Source organism: Protopterus annectens, chromosome 1.part2 (assembly GCF_019279795.1).
Source record: "Protopterus annectens isolate FY-2018-M chromosome 1.part2, PAN1.0, whole genome shotgun sequence".
In the NCBI taxonomy this organism is placed as follows: domain Eukaryota; kingdom Metazoa; phylum Chordata; order Ceratodontiformes; family Protopteridae; genus Protopterus; species Protopterus annectens.
Genome location: NC_056727.1, coordinates 1,001,446,328 through 1,001,462,751, shown reverse-complemented (window position 1 = coordinate 1,001,462,751; position 16,424 = coordinate 1,001,446,328). Strand labels below are relative to the sequence as shown.

The 16,424-nt window shown below is 43.2% G+C and overlaps 1 protein-coding gene across 2 annotated transcripts in view; it reads right to left on the bottom strand.

Moving 5' to 3' along the window:
* SMAP2 (small ArfGAP2) overlaps positions 1 to 16,424 on the bottom strand; it is a 976,618-nt gene that overhangs the window by 640,276 nt on the left and 319,918 nt on the right. For both annotated transcript variants that reach the window (XM_044059966.1, XM_044059967.1), the window contains exon 4: positions 9,815 to 9,893. In XM_044059966.1, the coding sequence (XP_043915901.1) occupies positions 9,815 to 9,893 (79 nt within the window). The remainder of the gene's footprint in view (positions 1 to 9,814; positions 9,894 to 16,424) is intronic.

The window sequence follows — 16,424 nt, the reverse complement described above, 5'->3', positions numbered from 1 at the left end:
ATCTGATGGTGGGGCTGTCTGGGGTGACAGCAGCTTCTCCATCAGCTCAAAAGCCTTCCCCACCTGGCTCCGAAGTAGCCCTCGACTCCGAAGCAACAGAGGGTCAACTCTGAGGCAAGGCAGATGGCTCCGAAACTGATGTAGGAGCCGAACTCAACCTAGCCAAGGCACCGAGAGGAAGAGTCAGGTCGGATGACAGTCCATCCTGACTCCCTCCCCAGTCCCGACTGGCGAGCGTCGGCTTGCAGACCCCTTGACTTCCGATGGAGCTGAGGAAGTTAGAGCAGTCGGCACCAAAGATTCCAATGGGGCTCTCGATGCAGACGGCTCCAGTACTATCGGATCTGAGCTCTCGGGCTCCGAAGACGGTGAGGTGCCTGAGGAGGAATCACAATGGGGCATGTAGGTTTAGACGGCTCCGAGACCTTCGGGTCCGGAGATGACATAATTTTTGCCAAGGCTGGTGTTTTGAGTAATCTCTTCACCACCTGCTCCACATCATCAGATAAGCTCCTGGAGGAATGGGTGGATAAGGAAAGAGATCTGCCCCAGTCCAAAATGGGCGATCTCAAGGTAGGCAAGAGAGGCTCCAGTTTTGGGAAGCGTCTCCTACCAGCGGCTTCTTCCCCCTCCAAGTATACTGTTGGAGCACCAGAAGTAATGGTTGTGTCAGAACTGAGAGCCCTCGGTTCTGAGGTTGCAATCTTTTTAGGTGGCTCAGTCAATTGAGCCAAAGAAGCCAGTCTTTTGGTAGACTGTGTCTTAGAGGAAGAAGGAGAGGAAGATCTGGAGCTCTGCCCTGTATCTAAAGACTCCTGAATGGCCCCTTTCATTAAACCACTATCAATTAGTTTCCTCTTCCTTTCATGGAGCATCCTGCTATTGAAGGCATGAGAGATAGTGCAAGGGTCCTGTAAATGTACCTCACTGAGTCAGTAGATGCAGCTAGTATGGCCATCAGTGATGGACATTTTCTGGGTACATCTATCACATTTTTTTAAAGCCAGAAGGTCAATGCTCTTTCTCTTTTTCTTTAGACATTATCCAAAAACGTACCGCTACTGACAAGTAAAGTGAAACAACTAGAACAGCAGAAAACTATCTTATAGGAAAGATTTTTTTTTTTTTTTAACAGAGGAAGGGAGGGAAGGGAGCCAGTCAAACAGGCCGCGAGAGCCCTCTAACTTAAACGGTGCTCTCTAGGATTAGGACAAATGAAGAAAGAGAAACTTCTAGTTAGAGATTCTCACTAAGGAAGAACACAGTAAAGAAAAGAGATAGGAAGAGAGGCCCTCTAACTCAAATGGGCCGCGAGATTCCTCTAACTTAAACGGCGCTCTCTAAACTAGTAAAGAATAGGGACAAGACCTAACACATACTCACATAACTGTTAAAGTGGAAGAGAGAGGAAAAATCAAGGAAACAGTGAAAAAATATAAATTTAGTCTACTTAGCCAACAAGCTAGCCAGACAGCAACCGCGATGCTTGAGCGGCAAACGAGCTCTGGAGATTTGGCCCACAGCATCATGGGATAGGGGTTAGCCTCGAGCCAGTGGAAGCACTTGAGCTTTAGTATTTGGCCGAGTCAGAGCAGAGAATGGCTCCGAACCCAACCAGCAAGAATTACGGCGAGATAGGACAACATAACATATATATTTTCAGTTAGTTAACAGTACTTTTAAACTGAAAGAAAAAGACAAGTGTTCAGTTTAAAGTATGTTACAGTCATGAGACAGTTCTTTAAAACACAACACTCCTAGCATTAAAATATCTCTCCTGAAAAAAGTAATAAAACATCAATAAATTTAAGAAAATGGAAGTTTTTTCCCCCAAAGGGAACTCATCTGCCCAGCAGATGAAATAACAAGACAACCATCGAGCCACAAGAGCATCAGAGGAGTATACTCTTCAGTGGCAGTAAAGCTCTGAAGGGTTTTTCATCCAGACTGGTCTTATAATCAGCTCAGCTTGAGTTGCATGACAGTTTGGCCATGTGGAAGGTGCCCAGACGGTTTGGAAGCTAGCTGGTCATTATATCCTTGGCAGGATATAACTCGTATAGCTAAGCCTACTACAACAGTGAGCAATATGATGAACATCTGTTTCTATTACCCCGTGAGAAAGCATGTGCTGTAGGACAGGAGGGAGCAAAGGGGTTTGGTCTGGTAGATGTGGAATAATTCCCTGGAAAGGAGGGATTTCTTCCCAGAGCAGGCTGCAATCTTGCTGAATCTGTCTCAGAACCTCTTTGTCTGAAAGAATCTGTTGCCAAAGACAGAACTTGAGATTCAAACATTCTGTAAGAGACAAGGGATTGCCACAGTGTGTGTGTGTGTGTGTGGGGGGGGGGGGGGGGTGGCAAGGTTCCTTACATAGTCATTCTGACTTATCTGACTGTCCTTTTTTCTGGGGTGGTTCCGGTTTTCTTTTCTGAGTCTCCCCGCCATGTTTTAAATGTCTTCTTACCAACATTTTGCTGAAACTGTTTTGTTTCTTGCCAAAAATTGAAAAAGAAAGCAGAGAAATCACTTGGAAAGTTTAGAGTAGGAGGGCTGAAAAATATGAGAGATTCCCTATATCAACTTATCACTCTCATCACATTTTTTGATAACATCTGCAGCAGAGAGTCCAAGAACTAAATCTCTATTCAAAGGTGAATTTAAAACCTCATTTTTGCATCCTCTGTGAGGTTCAGAAAATGCAGCCAAGGAAACCTCCTCAACACACTAGCAGTAACAACAGCCTTGGATGTAGTATCTACAGAGTCATAAACAGTTTAAACAATGGTTACTGACCTGATAAACAGAAGAAAGTAAACCATACAAAGAAGATTGTTCTTCACACAAAGGCACTACAGATAAAGCACTCCTCATACTATCACAATTAGCCAGAATATACTTTAACATATGAGCCTGACAATTCAAAATTCTAAAAATGAAAGTTGCAGAAGCATAAACTCCCCCCCAAACTTATCAAGAATCAGAATTAACAAAAATGTTTGGCAGCAGTGGGATTAACTAAAGCTATAGCTGCAGGGTCAGGTCTGAGATGAATGTACAGAAATTTGAAAGACTGAGGAACTTTGTACACTTTATCTGCTTTCTTAGGTATAGCAGGCTGGCTATCAGTGAAACCACGGCTATGGCAAACCCATCCTCCACTGCTAAAAGCACTGGAGGGATAGGAGGAGGTTATGGGTATTCTTGTTGCAACAATGCATAGTATTTTTTCTGAGGAAGTGAGAAACCTCAATGTTCTCCCTCTGAAAACATTGGCACATTCTGGAAACAGTATCAGAGAAAAAGAATCCTTGACAGGGAGATTCAGATAACATTCCCTCCTCTGAGTCTGAATTGAGATTCTGAGGAGAAAAACTTGCTTGTCTCATCATTCCACTTCAGATTCAATTTCTTGAATCTCTTCAGGAAAACAGGAATCTGTTTTCCTCCTACCAGAAACCACTTGATAAAGAGGTCAACAAGACTCTGCTCCAGATTAAATAAACTGCTCCTGTACCATGATTTCTCTTTCTTATTGACAATAACATTAGGACAAACAGGGTTATTACTGACAGCAACAGCTTACCCAAGGATGGGCACACCATCCTGGCTAAGCAGGGACACCTTGCCTACCCATTCTCCCTACACCAACAAATGTGGCTCTCCTTTGCCCACTGAGGGAACCTCAACAGTAGCAGAGGATGTGACTAACCCCTGTTCCATAGTGACTGCATGGGAAACAGCAGAGGGATTAGAGCAAAAAGATGACTTCTGAGGAACCAGCTTTAGCCACAGCAGAGTCACCCACCCATGGCTTAGGGAAAACTATGTACAAAAAACAGCTACAACACAAACCATGCAACCACTCCAAACTACAGAGGGGAAGGAGGGAGGGAAAATTGGACTGCAGCAATGTGGATCTTTGAACATCTACATTTATGGTAGGTACAAAACTGTACTATGTTCTTCATCTCACATTGCTGCAGTCATAACTTATGGGTAGAATCCCAAAGCAGAGGTAAAGGGAGGCTGGCAAAATCATAAAGCATTGGGAGCTGCCAAAATGCCCTGTAAGACTGCAGTGGCAAATCCAGCCCTAGATTTGGAATAAAGAGGCAGATGGTAATGTTTAGAAAAAGTGTGCACTGAACTCCAAGTAGCTGCTTCCAAAATATCTTTAGTAGCTACCCCCCTTAAAAAGCAGTAGAAGTGGCAGTAGCCCTAGTGGAGTGAGGCCTGATTCCAGCTGGAATCTCCTTACCATGATGAGAATAACAAAAAGCAATACAAAGGCCAATCCACTTAGAAATAGTTTGTTTTGAAACAGGTTTCCCCTGAGAACCCAAAGCAAAAGAAACAAACAACTGCTGAGACTGTCTGAACCCTTTAGTCTTGCTCAAATAATAACGCAACTGCCTGTGAATATCCAAAGTGTGCAAAATTTTCTCCCCTTTATTTTGGTGATCTGCATAAAAAGTAGGCAAATTAATAGATTGGTTCAAGGCCACATTTGAAACCACTTTAGGCATAAAAGTAGGGTTAGTACGCAGAGATACCCTGTCCTTATGAAAAATTAGGAAGGGTTCAACTGCCATTAGAGCCTGTAATTCAGAAACCCTTCTAGCAGACGTAATGGCCAACAAAAAAGCAGTCTTCCAAGACAAAAACTTTAACTCAGCTGTAGCTGCAGGTTCAAAAGGAGGTAAAGTAAGTTTTTCCAACACAAAATTGAGATCCCAGGCAGGAGTAGGAGCTCTCGCTGGGTCTTATGTTCTTTGCCCCTCTAAGGAATTGCTTAAATAAAGGATGAGAGAACAATGGTGGGTCACAGTCATAGTGAGCAGAAATGGCTGCAGCATGAACTTTTATAGAGGAGAAAGACAAACCCTTGTCCAATAATTCTGTAAGATATTGAAGAGAAACACTCAAATCAGGCTTAGAAACATCAAAGCTCTTTGCTTTGCTCCAAATAAAAAATCTCCTCCATTTATCAGCATAAACTCTCCTTGTACTAGGCCTCCTGGCCTCCAAAATAACATTCAAAACTTGTTGAGGAAGCTGCGACCCTCCAGGTTCTAAAACAGAATAAGCCAGGCTGTTAGATGCAGGGACTGAATCTTGACATTGAGGAAATGATTGCCCTCCTGAGTCAAAAGGTGCGGAATCAAAGGCAAAGGGTAAGGAGGTTCCCGTAATAAACTCCTCAGCAGAGGGTACCAGTGCTGTCGAGGCCAGTCTGGAGCTATTAGAATCATGGAGGGCTTGTCTTGTCTGACCTTCAAGAGAACCTTTGGAAGTAGAGGCACAGGCGGAAAGGCATAAACGTGAAGATTGCTCCAACTGAATGATAGAGCATCCACTTTCCAAGCTGTGGGATGAAACATCTTTGTGCAAAACTTTGGCACCTGGAAATTTAGTGGAGAAGCGAACAGATCTATGTCTGGAGTCCCCCATATCATTGTCAACTGTCGAAATACATGAGGATCCAATTTCCACTTGTGAGGATCCACTATCCGTCTGCTCAAAACATCTGCTAAGGAGTTCTGTGCTCCTGGCAGAAACCTTGCTTGAAGAGTGAGTTGCAAACTGAGAGCAGTCTCCCACAAAATCATAGCTTGCCTGCAAAGAGGGTACGAATGGGTTCCCCCTTGCTTGGATGTACCACATGACAGTAGTGCTGTCTGTTTGAATCAACACCTGCCCTGGGAGAAGTAAATCCTTGAAAGCCATCAATGCAAACTGGACTGCTAACATTTCCTTCAGGTTGATATGTAAATGTTGAAGTCTGGCAGGCCACGTGTCTTGAACCCATTTTCCATTGAGGTGTGCTCCCCAAGCCTTGTCCGAGGCATCCGTCGTTAAAATCTGACTCGCCTCTGGTCGGGTCACAGAGAGTCCCTTGTTTAGGTGACATTCCTGAGCCCACCACAAAAATTCCTTTTGAATGCAAGGTATTATCTGAATGACAGTGTCCAGATCTTGGCAGTGTTGTGTCCAAACATTTTTGAGATACCATTGTAGCTTCCTCATATGCAGTTTGGCATTGGGAAGCACCAGAATACAAGATGCCATGAACCCCAAGGCTTGAAGGACTGTCCTTGCTGTCAGCCTGGACCGTAGAGACAGTTGATGGAAGTAAAGTGAAAGATTCTTTTGCTTGTCCGGGGTCAAAAAAGCCATCTGAGAAGCTGTATTCAGTCTCACACCCAGAAAGCACATTTCTTGAGAGGGTACTAGACTGGACTTTGTTTCGTTCACAGAATACCCTAGGCACCTTAACACTGTCATAACATACTGTAGATGGTGAAGAAGCTCGTGCTTGTCTTGAGCAAGAATCAGGCAATCGTCCAAATAAGGATAAATTTGTATTCCTCTTAACCTAAAGAAGGCTATCACTGGAGCCAGAACTTTTGTGAATACCCTGGGCGCAGTAGATAAGCCAAAGGGCAATGCAGAGAACTGATAATGTAAAGTCCCAGCCCGAAAACGCAGGAATCTCCTGCAACTGGGCCTGATAGGAACATGAAGATAAGCCTCTTTGAGATCCAGAGTTACCATCCAGTGATCTTTGCCCAACAGAGGCAGAAGTTGTTGTAACGTCAACATTTTGAATTTTGGAATGTCCAGATATGTGTTGAGGATAGATAAATCCAAAATTGGCCTCCAAGTGTTTCCTTTCTTTGGTACAAGAAATAGGCGAGAGTAAAATTCGAGGCCCACTTCTGACAGAGGGACCTGCTGTATAGCCCCCATTTGAAGAAGTAAAGAAATCTGCTTGTGAGCCTCTACCCTTTGCTGAGGAGGAACGTCTGGCATGCCTTTGAAGGGAGGCAATGTGTGGAAATAGAACTTGTAGCCTCGGTCTATAATGTCCAACACCCATTTGTCCTGGGTGACTAGAAACCAATTTTGCTTGAAGAGTGCCAACTTTCCTCCCAAAGGAGCTGCCAGACAGGAAGGATCTGGCAGCTGGAAATGCAGGTCATTGTGCCTGTTTACGAAAGGACTGGCCCCTGCCCTCACCTGTAGATTGTGCTGGTGAACTCCACGGTCTAGACCTGAAAGAACTCTGAGCTCTGCCCCTACCACGTCTAGATCTACCCCTAGACTGCGTATCAGAAGAAGGGTAAGTCCAACCCTTAGCAGGCCAGTTCCTGCTAAACTTAGGGGGCTGCACCTGCAAAAAATCTTTAACAGTCTGCATAGACTTAGCCTTGTCTTCCATTTTCTTCAAGACAGACTCCACAGGAGAACCAAACAAAACTTCAGACTGCAAAGGAGCATCTAAAATCCTAGCTTTAACATGCTCTGACAAAATCTGATCCTTAAGCCAGGAGTGCCTGCGAATAACTGAACCAGTGGCAGCCACCCTGGAAGAAGCCTGTAAAGCATCAAAACCACACTGCAAAGCATGCTTACCCACCTGATCAGAGGCATGTACCAAATCCTGTAATTCCTTACACTCTATGCCCTCTGCCAAAGCATCCACTTTAGATTTTAACTGAGTAAGGAGAAAATTCTGGTACTTCAACATATGAAACTGGCAATTCAAAGCCCTCATTGCTAAAGTGGAAGAGGTATACACTTTCTTACCCCACCTATCCAAAGCTCTAGCATCCTTATCCATAGGAACTGGATTCTTTACAACAGAAGCCCTGACACCCTTAGATCCCTGGCTAATAGTTTCTGGGTCGGCCCTAGGGCTCTTATACAGATATTTATGCGCCTCAGGCACCCTGTAATACCTATCCGGCTTAACTGGAGCAGGAGGCAAAGAGTCTGGATTAAGGGAAGCCTCAGAGAAAACGTCTTGAACAACATCCAAAACAGGAGGTATAGCCAAAGGCCTATGCTGTGGTAAAAACAAAAATTCCCTAAGCCTCTTCCGGGAATCTGTGTAATCCTGACCTTCCCATTTAAAATGCTCCCTCATAGAATGCAGGGTTTCTGAAAAAGAGAAATCCTCTGGAGGAGAAGCAGAAGGAGTGGAATCCTCTGCGTCAGAATCAGAATAAGCAGGGAAATCCTGAATGTCTTCAGCCGAAGACTCTGAGTAATCTGAAGCTTGTTCCAAACTTTCTATTTCTGGCTCCACCCTAGGCCTCTTATCAGGAGGGGGCATAGAACCCCTGATTAAAGTAATTAAATCTTCTGCCATTTTAAGCATGTGTTTTTTAGGCACAGAACCTGCAGAACCAGGACTGACACCTGTGGCAGGCAAACCAGGCCTGCCTTTGGAAGGTACCTTAGAGACAGAAGGAGAAGGCCTAACCACCTTAGGTAAAGAAGGGAGAACAACAACCTGAGAGGCCCCCTCAGCCTGACCTGACTCCTGAGAGGCCACATCTTGCAAAACCAACGTCTCCCCCTGAGACTCAGTTGAAACCTCAGCCAGTTCAACCGAATCCACCATAGTGTCTAAAGAATCGGCGTCCGGAACGGACGAGTCATCCTGCTTGGACTTCAAAGATTTATCTTTGCATTTCTTCGCGGTAGCGGGCGTCGGAGGATCCGACGGCATATTGTAATTACACCGCTTACCGAAGACAAGCCTAGCACAATCCAACCGACGTTTAATGGTGCGCTTATTAAATCTAGCACAAAAGCGACACCCTACTACGTCGTGCTCAGGTCCCAAACAAGGAATACAAAGAGAATGGTAATCCCTATGCGGTATCTGTTTCCCACAAGAAATACAATTATTCACTTTTTCTGACATCCGGAAATAACTGAAGCAAGAAAAAACAAAAATATTCCCCAACGGGGTACTTAGCCCAATTTGGTTTCGGTCTGAAACTCAGAATACGAAAATTTCAGAACGCCGAACGGCACTTGCAAACGCTGCTTCTGCTTTGGACCATGCGGCAAAAAAGACTGAGGAAATGACGTCGGTCATGCGCTTTAATACCTTGACGCTCTGACGTCAGATCTGAGCGCCCATGACCGACGTCAGCCTAATACTTTGGTATTCGGGCCGACCGAGGACAGCGGACTACCCATAAGTTATGACTGCAGCAATGTGAGATGAAGAACATCTGCTAGCCTGCTGTGGTATCAAAGGCTGTTTAGTTAACATCTTCAGTATGTGGCTGGAAGAAGGACATACTATGGGATCAGTAGGTAACACCATGTACAAGCTAAAAATGGCACTTCCTTCTTAGGGAAACTAAGCAGTACAAGCTGATAAAATCTTAATAGTAGTATAAAGTCACTTTTCCCAATAAAACACAGTAAAAAGCACACTAACACAATTTACCAGCACCCCAAAAGTAATATAAATACAATTTCTCCACAGAAAAAAATGTTTTATAATTTTTAAATCTGCCTCTAAATGGTCAAACACAAAAGTGCGCTCCTGTTTAAAAGTACAGTAAAGTCGTGTGACAGTCAATAAAAACATATATTCCTGGCTTTAAACATACCTTCCTCAACAAAAAAATAAATTCATACATTAAAAATAATATGTGCAAGCTTTTTTTTCCCCAAAGGGAACTTGTCTGCCCAGCAATGGAACAGCACAAGCTGACAGTTGATACTCAAACTCCCACAGAGGAACTCTTGCTTTGGGGGGGCAGGAAAGCTCTGAAGGGCTTGCCCAAACCTGTCTTTTTAGTTTGGTTCGAGCTAAAGGTCTGCAAGACAGAAAAGTGTCCTGAACCTTTGGAAGCTGACCAGCTGTTATATCTTATGTAGGATATAACCCATCTTACCTACTCTACTGCAACAGTGATCAATATGGAGAACTTCTATAAATATGCAAAGAATGCTTACCTAATTAGCAAACAGAAAGACATTAAAAATATGCAGGACTCACCCGAAATGCATTGATATCAATACTTCGGTTCATGTATTTTTTCTTGTCATATTTTTCTCGGATGAAAGTCTCCAGAGCTCTAAGACAGAGAAATTAAGGAATATAATGGAAAAATATTCAAATAATACGTGATAAACAAAGATTCTTCACACTAGATTCTTCACTTTACACTCCCAAGATACTTTGAGAAATAAGCAAGGTCGACTTATCAGCTGCTCATTTTACAGAACACTATAACCTGTAGAAAAACAAAACAAACTCATGCAATAAGCCAATAAAAAAGCTCACATTTACTACAGGTTGCGTTATTTAATTTCTTAGCATTTAAAGGTTAAGAGAGAATTCCAGTAAAAGTTAAAAGTAAATTCCAGTTTGCTGTACAGGATACATACTTTTGGGTAATGGTGTGCAAATAACTCTCAAAACCAGAGAAAATGTATGCCACCAAGTGTGCCTACTGACACTGTTTTAGGGTCAATGCTCATAACCATACTGATCAAGTTTGTGAGCAAGTGTCAGCCAAGGAGCAGCAGCGACCGTCTAAGCAAGTATTTTCTTCCACTGGAATGCTATTCCCCCTTTTAGCTTCAGGGTTCAACACAGCAAATTATAAATGTTAAGATTTCAGTCTGATACAAATAAAATTTAAAGAAGGGTTTCCATTTAACATACCAAATCATTTCGTAACTAACTGTAATTTCATTACTCAGACATCCTCAGCAAGGTGCAAATAAACATAGATAGAAGTTATGTACTAGAAACTATTACTGAGCCCTAAATTTCTGGCTTGTTCTGACAATTACAAGCCACATAACTCCACAATAAAGTTACACATCCTGATTACAAAGCATAAAAACATACTGTCATGACCAGGTTGTACATTCACCAATTTCTTTTTAGAGTCTTAGCAACAGGAAATTACAGCTGTACAAGTAAACTTACCATAAAGTACAGTTGTGTAAACTCTTACCACAACAGTAGATGTCTTTCTCTTCACTGTTGCAGTATTCTTAACCTTAGGGACCTCCTGCCAAGGACAGACCAATGTCCGACCAGTATACCACAGCCTTTAGATCTTCTATGCACCATACACCACACACATGCCACCCGCACAAGATGTAGGGCATAAAGGTAACGTATGGACACAATTACCCAGAAATGAATTGACAAAGGAAGGATATGCACATCCAAAGGGAGAAAATGCACATGGAAAAAGGGAACCTGTGCCCAGGAGGGTAACAAAATCAAAACCCAAAAGAAAATGGGGGATGGATGGAGGAAGGGACCAAATACTGTAACAGTGAAGAAAAGGCCAACGACTGTTTGCTAAGATTTTACACAACTGTACTATGTTGTTCTATATCATTATTGTAGTAATCTTCATCTTCACCTTAGGGAGAGTACAAAAAGTCAATAAAAGGAGTGGGAAGTGGAAGGCTGGAAAGATTTTTCAACAAACCCATGCAGCATGGTCATAGCAAAACCTGCTCAGGCCCTAGAAACCATAGACAATTTATAATGTTTAGCAAAGGTATGCATTGAAGACCAAGTGCAGCTTCAAGGACTGAATTGATGTCCAAACCATTGAAGAAAGCACCAGAAGAGGCATCAGACCTACTGGATTGAGTTCTAACTGAAGTAGACAGACATTTGCCATTAAAAGAATAACAAAAAGAAATGGCCTTGGATATCCAGGAGGAGATGGCTTGCTTGGAAACAGCTAATCCCAAAGTCCTGGGATGAAAAACACAAATGTTGTCAGACTTATGAATGGTTTTAATTTTATCCAAATAAAACCAGAGTTGTCTGCGCAAATCCAGGGTATGCAGGACCTTCTCACTCGTAGACTGTGGAAAAGATAAAAAGAGAAGAGAATTGTACTGCCTGACTTAAGGGCAACTCACTAACAAGAACCACCCAATGATAAATTCCTTAGTGAACCCACTTGCAAGGAAGAACCACACAGGTTTAAAAACTAAAGAAGAAAGATGAAACAACTCATTAACAACCTTGGGCATAAAACAAGGATTAGTATATGAAGAGGTACCCTGTCTATGTGAAAAAAAAAAACAAACAAGGAGGAATGGCCATAAGGGCCTGAAGCTCAGAAATCTTCCGAGTAGGAGTTAGAGCAAGCTACATGACAGTCTTCCAAGTACAATGTTGCAGAGAAAATGAAACTGCAGAAAGAAGTCTTAATGAATTTTTCCAAAACAAAATTAAGGTTCCAAGGAGGAGGAACTGGCTTCCTTGATGTAGATGATGTAGGATACTTTTAAGAAACTGACCTCAAAACGACAGGCCAAAGGAGGATTCAAGGGCAGACACACAGAACAGCTGATAAACAGGCCTTCACAAAACAACAAGCCAGATTGGAGGAACTCACATAATTTAAAGATAATCAGAGGGATGTCCACTAAAAAGGGGTCCTGGCTACCAGCATGGCACCAGACATAAAGTCTTTTCATTTGGACATACAAAGCTTTCTGGCTGTTGGTTTTCTTGAATTCTGTAAAATACTAATCACGTCCTCAGAAAAGAGGTGCCTAAAAAGGATCAAAACTCTATCACTCACAGTGTTAGATGAAGACTAGATAAGTGAGGACAGATGAGCTACTCCTTGTCCTGTTTGTCTGGTGAGGTAATTTCTGGGGATTGCCCCTGGCCAGACGTATTAAGAGGGGGAACCAATTCCGTATTAGCCAAAAGACAGTCACTAGTAAGATTTTTGGAGAGTCCAGCTGAATCTTCTGCTGGACTCTTAGAAGTACAGGAAGGCACAGAAAAATATACATCCCCTTCCAAGGAAAAAAGGGTCTCTGTCTTCCTCATCAGATGGCATGGTACTTTGGAACAAAAAAGGGAAACTGCCTGTTCAGAGGGTAGGCAAACAGATCTACCCGAGGAATACCCCAATGATGGACTAGGTACAGAAACACATCTCTGTGAAGCATCCATTTGTGAGCCTGTATTTGAGATCTGTTAGGAGTCTGACACTAGATTTTGCTCTGAACAAATGCATACTGCCTGAAGAGTTAGCTGATAAATGATAGCCAGATCCCAGGCCTGAAGAGCTAGCCTGCAAAGAAGGTAAGACTTTGTGCCCCCCTGCTTGCTGACATACATCACTGCAGTGTTGTCTCTGTAAACCTTCAAGGGCCTGGATAAAGCATGGGGTAAAAAGCCTGATGGGCCAGAATCGGAGCTCTCAACTCTTTGATGCTGATATGGTCTGACTTCTGGTGGTGGGGACACAGACCCTGTACTTTCAGATGACTACAAAAAGCTCCCCATCCTATGTCTGAAGCATTGGTGAACAGTTCTTAAGAAGAAATTGGAGTCTGAAGGGGAAGGCCTGGGTTGAGGGTAAGTTACTGAATCCACCACTAGAATTCCCGTTAGAGACAAGGAAGGAGAGGCACTCCAAAATCCAGGGGGTGGCAATGCTGAAGCCAAACTGACTTGAGGTACCATTGAAGTTTTTGCATATGCAGTCTGTCAAGAAGGAGCATTGGAAAAAGAAGACACCATGAATCATAGGGCCCGAAGAAACTCCCTGGCAGGAATGGCAGGCAGAGGAAGAAGAGGCAAAGAAAAGCTGTCAGGGGACAAAATCCTTAGAGGTGGAAGACAGGCCAATACTGGCACTGTCTGAACCATGCAGCCCAGATACACAACAGTTAATTGTCATGAAGACCAGAGTAGAAGCCTGTCAAAGGCTGTATCCTTATCTGAATGTAAGGGATTAGGAAAAGAGTTTAGATCCAGCTTCCTTACCTAATAAAATAAATGCTGAATTTGTCACAGAATTATGAAAAAGGAATATATGGGACTGGGGTACCTTGTAAAATCTATCAAGTTTCTTGGGAACAAGGGGTTGACTATCAGGCAAAGTACCAGATGCAGTGAAAGCATCTTCTAAAGCTGCTATGATGGGAGAATAGTTGATGGCTTAGGAGTGTCCACATGCAAAATCACATCTTTTTGGGTGTCTGAAATCCTATTAATCTCTCAGTGGAAAAGTTCCTTCATCTAGACAATGGTGCCGGTAAAGGAAATTTCATTTACAGCAGAATCAGAAGAAATGAAGAAAGAGATCTGCTCCTTTTTTTGAGAGGGAGACAAGTGGGAGGGTGGCCTAATGGTTAAGGTGTTTGCCTTACAAACCCAAGGTGCAGGGTTTGAGTCTCACAAGAGATAATTGGCTAAGCTTAAAATGGCTCGCAAGGGCAGTTAGCTTAGTACTAATCTATGAACCTACAAAACATTATTCTTGAACTCAAGCTCTAGGGAATCAAAGAAGGAAACCTGAGAGGTATGGTCTAAGCCACTTTCCTCCCCATCAGACTGAGTGTTAGAATTAAAGGAAGAAAGAGATCTGTTCCTTTTCTTGAGAGGGAGAAGCAGCAGAATTCAGTAGCTAAAAAGTTTTGAAAAGGCCTTCTGAAAAAGAATGCCACTCTTCATTAGACTTCCAGGAAGGAGTGGTGGTGGTGATGGGGAGGGGTAGCATGTTTTTTTTTTTTTTCCAATTTCTCTTTTTGGGGTATTAGATGAAGGACCTAAATCAGACATACAATCCTTCCTCACCAGAGCCAGAGGTCTGACATCCAGGGTAGACAGGTTCTTTCCTTTCAGAAGGTAGCATACATCCAGTCTTTGAGGATGTGTTGTCCTCCCAACTCTTAGTTGCACCTCACAGAACATCAAAAGAGGGATTGTGACTAGGAGACTAATGGCCAAGAACTACAAAAGGGCCACAGAAGATACTGTCATTAAATACCAGAAGAGAGAAGGAGAAGACGCTTCAGTCACCTCTCTCAAATTCTTTTGTTTCTTAGAGAAAGAAGGAAGGATGAGTGATGCACCAGCCCTGGAAATCTACTGAAACATTAGACAATGCCCTCAGTCTCTGATTTTCTAAGAAAAAAGTAATTGCCTGTAAACTGCTTTTGATAGATTTAGGGGATAAGTGACTGACAAATACTACAGGAATGAACTTTGCGAACCTCCCCAAACAGACAAACAAGCTATGCAAACTACAGTTGTGTACACTTACCATAAATGTAGATGTTCGAGTGTATTCAATGTTGCAATCATTACATTTGTGTTATCTGCCTGCAGGTAGCCCTCAGCCGGCCTGAATATCAAAGTCTTGGATTCCTGCATCGGACGCTGTCTCTTCTTCCCTGATGTCAGGTCGTCAGGGGTATAAAACATGCAGCCGATGCCATTACATCAGTTTTTCTTGCCCCAAATGTCAGGTGCCCCCATAATGGAAAGCAATTATATGTTAGGTTACACCTCCAACAAAAAGCAAATACACCAGAAAGCTGAAATACACTAAACAAGAAGAAAAGTACAGCCAAGAGAAGTCAGGGGGCTGGAGGGAGGGTAAACAGGACCACAACAGTGAACACATTCTAACATCTACTGGTAAGTGTACACAACTGTACTATGTTCTTCGTGTTTCACTGTTGCAGTCATTACATTTGGGTTGATTTACAAAGCTAAGGAAGGGAGGAGGAAGTTAGAGAGCATTAGGACCAGTTATTAAGCCCTGCAAAACTGCAGTGGCAAAACCAGCTATGGATTTAGAAAAAATAGGCATGTGGTAATGTTTGGTGAAAGTATGTACAGAACTCCAGGTAACAGCTTCTAGGATGTCCCTGGCAGCGACACCGCTGAGAAAGGCTGTAGAGGTAGATGCAGCCCGGGTGGAATGTGATGGGGTAGGTTTTCCATGGTGCTTATAGCAGAAATTAATGCAATGGCTTATCCACTTAGAAATGGTTTACTTTGAAATGGCCTTCCCCTCTGCCCCTGCAGCAAAGCCAACTAGCAGCTGTTCAGATTTTCTGAGAGGCTTAGTCCTGTCCAAATAAAAGTTGCCTGTGCCCGTCCAAGGAGTGCAGTATTCAGTCTCCTTTGTTCTGTGGATTTTGGAAAAAAGTAGACAAATGAATGGACTGATTAAGGGCCACACTAGACACCACCTTGGGCATAAAGGAAGAACTGGTCCTGAGGGACATCCTGTCTGCATGGAAGATTATGAATGGCTCCACTGCCATGAGGGCCTGTAATTTAGACACTCTTCTTGCTGAAGTGATGGCTAGAAGAAAGGCTGTTTTCCAAGAAAGGAATTTCAACTTTGCAGTTGCAGCTAGCTCAAAAGGAGGTAGAGTGAGCTTTTCCAATACAAAGTTAAGGTCCCAGGCTGGAGTAGGGGTTCTCCTAGGTGGTCTTAAATTTTTGGCCCCTCTGAGGAATTGCTTTAGTAGGGGGTGAGAGAAGAGAGGTGGTTCAGTATAATAATGAGCTGAAAGGGCAGAGGCATAAATTTTAATTGACGAGAAGGAAAGGCCCTTGTGGAGCATCTCTGTTAAGTACTGAAGAATATGCTGGAAGCTGGGCACCCCCGAGTCTGGCTCCAGGAACAGTATCTTTTCCACTTTTCAGCATAGGATTTTCTAGTACTAGGCCTCCTTACCTCCATAATGACATCTAGCACCTGCTTACTGAGGGATGTTATTGGAGAGCTCAAGGAATTAGCCAGGCTGCAAGGTTCAGGGTTTGAAGTTGAGGGTGCAGAATCTGGCCCTCCTGCTGG